Source organism: Populus euphratica, unplaced genomic scaffold, assembly GCF_000495115.2.
Source record: "Populus euphratica unplaced genomic scaffold, PopEup_1.0 scaffold251.1, whole genome shotgun sequence".
In the NCBI taxonomy this organism is placed as follows: domain Eukaryota; kingdom Viridiplantae; phylum Streptophyta; class Magnoliopsida; order Malpighiales; family Salicaceae; genus Populus; species Populus euphratica.
The window spans coordinates 446482-451067 of NW_011499988.1; the positions used below are offsets into that span (position 1 = coordinate 446482).

The 4586-nt window shown below is 37.8% G+C and overlaps 1 protein-coding gene across 1 annotated transcript; it reads right to left on the reverse strand.

The window, feature by feature from the left end:
- Nucleotides 1–204: 204 nt before the first annotated feature.
- LOC105140241 (protein NSP-INTERACTING KINASE 3) lies at nt 205–4580 on the reverse strand. Its single transcript, XM_011046984.1, has 5 exons — nt 4396–4580; nt 4138–4284; nt 2304–2645; nt 1128–1519; nt 205–721 (listed from the first exon to the last, which is right to left on the reverse strand). The coding sequence occupies exons 1-5, from the start codon at nt 4553–4555 to the stop codon at nt 404–406; spliced, it is 1359 nt and encodes a 452-aa protein (XP_011045286.1). The 5' UTR covers nt 4556–4580; the 3' UTR covers nt 205–403.
- Nucleotides 4581–4586: the final 6 nt, after the last annotated feature.

Sequence of the window (4586 nt, forward strand, 5' to 3'; positions counted from 1 at the left end):
TTACGTGTGTGTGATTGGATGGTTCGGGGGTTAACCAATGGATATTGCAGGGAGCCGGGTTGCAGCCCATTTGGTTTGTGGACCCTCCTAGTACATGAAGGCTGTGCTGGTGGATGTATTTCTCACATTTCTGGCTGCTGGACAAAATGGCAGCACAGGCTGAATTAAATACAAGTCTCTATGATCCAAGATTTGCAAGGGATCTCAGGTGGGAGCAATCAACTCAAACTGGCTTTCCAACAAAGAACCGAGATGTTTGTTTATACATGGCTTTCTTTTTGCTTTTTACAGATGAATACATGCATTCAACCACTATTAACAATGACATAATTTTCATCATCGAAGTTTTGCAACTTAATGTTTGATCAGGCAAGGAGGTCTAGAAGTGAGTGTGAAATGATTGTCACCGAGGACCAGAAAGCTCCATGGCTTCTACCACCAGTGAAGATTCTTCTATATAATCTGAATATCTTTGAGGAGGGTTTTCACATGATCTAAACCTTGGGGTCTCGACCCTTTGTGAGGCTTCCCATTTCTCAGCTAAACCATCACCTTCTAACATCTTTAGTACTTCAGACATCTTTGGACGGTGAGAAGGATTAAATTGCGTGCATAAAAGAGCAACCTGGACCATTTCTTCTAATTCAATTCTGTCAAAATTGCCTCTCAGATCCTTATCCACCATGAGATTTAACTTTCTATCATGATGGAGCTTCTTCACCTGGAACAAAAAAAGGAGCAAAGATGAGGTGGTGTTGATTATCTGAATTCAGAACGATCTTGGATCAATATGCTTTAACTCTATGCTTGGAATCTCTGTAATATAGAATTCTATCTTAACTGCCAACAAATGAAGTTGACCATGCATTTTTTTTCCTGATAATGTTGTAGGAAACACCTGATGCATCATCAGGAGCAGATATAGAGTGCTAACAAGCTGTTGCACAAGTAGGTGGAAATGTGGAATGTGCAATCTCAAGACAATCCACTTTGAAGTGTCCCAGATGCCAAAAGTCCACAATACAAGTGCTGAGTTCATCATGTTATCATTCAATTATTTATTCATGGTTGCAAATGCTACTAGGAGAGGGAGGGAGGAGGCAGGGAGAGAGGGAGAGAGAGCGTACCCAATCAAGCATGACACCTTTCTGGTTCGCTGCCCTTCCGAAATCTAATGCCTTCTGGCCTGTGATTAGCTCAAGAAGCAAGATCCCAAACCCAAACACATCAGTCTTCTCTGATGACTGACCTGTTGATAAATACTCTGGAGCAATATGGCCAATGGTGCCACGAACAGCTGTGGTCACATGGGAATCTCTGTGATCCAAAAGCTTTGCCAACCCAAAATCTCCAACAACTGCCTCAAAGTCCTCGTCCAACAAAATGTTGGCTGCTTTGACATCACGGTGAATAATTTTGGGGTCGCATTGCTCGTGCAAATATAGGAGTCCTCTAGCTGTACCCAGAGCTATCCTCTTTCTTCTTGCCCAGTCCAATGCTGCTCGGCCATGAATATGATCTAAAGACAGAACCCATAACCATTGAGACTAAACTTGAGGGGGGGCTAATTACAGGAAAATTTTGATTGGCCAAAACAATCAAGTAGGATGATATGCTAGATTACCATTTAGGATGAGAAATTTAACCTTAAAGTGATCAAATGAACTTTAAATGTGTTCATTTAAGAAGCTAAACTAGCAAATATAGCAGTTCCAATAAATATTTTCTTAAGGACATGCTGGAAGCATGGAGATGAAACAAGAGAATATCAGATTAAGGCTATATTTAAATTTCATTATGGCCACGTTTTTTTTATGTAGAGTCATGTCTCTGTCAGGGGGTGAATGCTTGAGATTCGGTTAGGAAAAGATATGCTGCCACAAGCTAGAAAATCATGGCACATTGGTCAGCATAATGGTGGTGCAATCAGGCACTTGGCACCTGGCGAGGAGCATGCCTTCAATCGTGGCAGTGACTGTCTAGATAGGTAGTGATGGTGGCTGAGGTTTCACAGGTTCTTAGAGTCACCTCAGTAGCTATTGTGCATCCGTGGTGTTACTTTGGTAGAGCCCACTGATGAAGTAGGCATATGATGTCAGTGTTTGAAGGATTGTCACAAAAGTAGTGGCATGGCAATGGTGAGAATGCCCCGTTTCTTTCAGTAGATTCTTTATGCGTAAACTTGCTATACGGTTCATCACCACATTTTGGGTTATAAGCACACCACATGCAAGTTTAATTCTTTAAACAAAATAAAAATTGTGCAATGATTACTAAACACTTAAGGAGTTATTTTTACTGACCTCTTAATTGAGATGCTACACTCCCATTCGGCATGTAGGGGTAAACGAGAAGCCTTTCATTCTCAGTCGTGCAGAACCCAGAGAGCCTCAGAAGATTCCGATGAATAGCCAAACTAATTGTTTCTACTTCTGTCTGGAATTGGATTTCACCACCAGCAATGTTATAGTCTTTTAGCCTTTTGACAGCCACCAGCGTTCCATCATTCAAGCATCCCTTGTACACGATACCAAATCCACCCCTCCCAAGAATATTCTTTGAACTGAAATGATCAGTAGCAGAACGAAGCTCCTTAAATGTATACCTTCTCAAATGGCCCAAGCACACCTCTGGGTCATATTGCTCTGACAAGTAACACATAGTTGAGAATCCAGGTATAACAGAAAATGCAGGAACAGGAATAAAAATAAACAAAATGAATAAATAAAACAACAATTGAAAATTGAAATAATACAGAAGTATTAAAAAATGTAGCCAAGAAAGTTTCATTGCATGGTGCAATGGTAAAGTTGCTTAGCTGCAACCTCAAGGGCAAACATAAGGGTACAAGTTAAAACTTTGAGAATATTATATGCAAATTGAGAATAAGAGCATTTGATCTACGTAAAGTATTTAACTGTAAAACATTTTATATAAAAAACATTCTATGATGTTTGATGCGTAATGGTTTGAAAAATATGATTATAGTAAAAATTAAAAATCATAATTATGTGTTGTGGTGATGAGATAGTGGTGATGGTTATGTTAGCAGTGGTGATTAGGGTGGAGGTTGAAGTGGAGATGGTGGGAGAGGAGTTATGGGGGCCCTACCAAGGTAGTGGTGATCGACATATTTAGATGAGATTGTTAATAGATTAGTATCCATAAAATATGTTACGGGACTTTATAAACTGAAAATATTTTTCAAGAAATAAACTAAGTTTAAGAGTTGATTGTAAAATATTTTACGATAACTAGTTTTCCATAAAATATTTTACAAGAAAAAAATAGAGAAAAATCAGGAAAACATATTCATGTAAAATATTTTAAGCAAACCAAATGCCCCCTAAACTTATAATTATTTGAAAAATATGAGCTAAAAATATTTTTCAAACTAAATTTAAGGGTTGATTGTAAAATATTTTATATTGACTAGTTTTCTGTAAAATTTTACAAGAGACAAATACAATAAAATCAGGAAAAACATTTTCATGTAAAATATTTTATGCATTTTATAATCGTTTGAAACTGCAAATAAAAAGGAGTCGTTACTGGTGCAATAGTAAAACTCTTGGGATTGAAACCACTAGAGTATCCAAATTCTCCTTCACTAGACCTGATTTTTGTGTAGCCTTGACTAAATCAAAGCTGCACAAACAATGCGGCAAGACATAACAAATACAAGCAGGTAGTTCGCACTTTCAAACAATGCAGCAAGACATAACAAATACAAGCAGGTAGTTCATCCTATTAGTTCAGACACAATTTTGGGGTGGAAGTAATGTTATATACAATGTGTTACAATCAAGTTGTCCTGAGTTCAAGTATAATGTCATTAGTGGTGGAAGTGACGCTGCAAATAGTGTATAACAATCAAATTTTAAGGGATAATATTTATTGTATTTCTTCCTCGGACAATTAGTACAAAACCTCATAGCTGAAGCCATTATAACAAGTTGAAAGCAACACGGTATGACTTTGATCATACCATTCCACAACTCACTTTTCCATAATGACAGGGGTCAGGTTAATAAGAACTTATACGGTAACTTTGTTCCATGCATTCATAGAACCACCAAAGGAAAGCTATAAAGTAAGAAGATCACTAAAGAAAGGAAAAACGAAGTATAAACTAACCATTGACATCAAAGAAAATTTGCTGGTTGTGTCTACATCGCCACCAAACAAGTAAACCAATAATTATTATGATGGAAAAAGCAGCACCAAAGCTTGCCCCAAAAGCAATAGCCACACGATGACTGTTTGTTTTAGAGTCTGATTGACCTATGAATCCAAAGAGCAGAAAAGAAATATAAATGATCTATTTTTGTGGAGACAACAAAAAAAAATACCAACGAACAAAATATTCAAGTGCATGATAGGCACAATTCAGACCATTAGGCGGGAGAGAAAGAGGCTCCGGAAAGACAGCAGAACAGGTGTCACTGGCCTTAGGTCCACAAATCAAACGGTTACCCGTAACTCTGAAATGAATAAAGAGGTTGAGATCTCCAATTAAGTAATAAAAATTGTAACTAGTACAAGGAGCAGGCATCTTTCAAAGCCAGCTAAACAGTATCTCACTT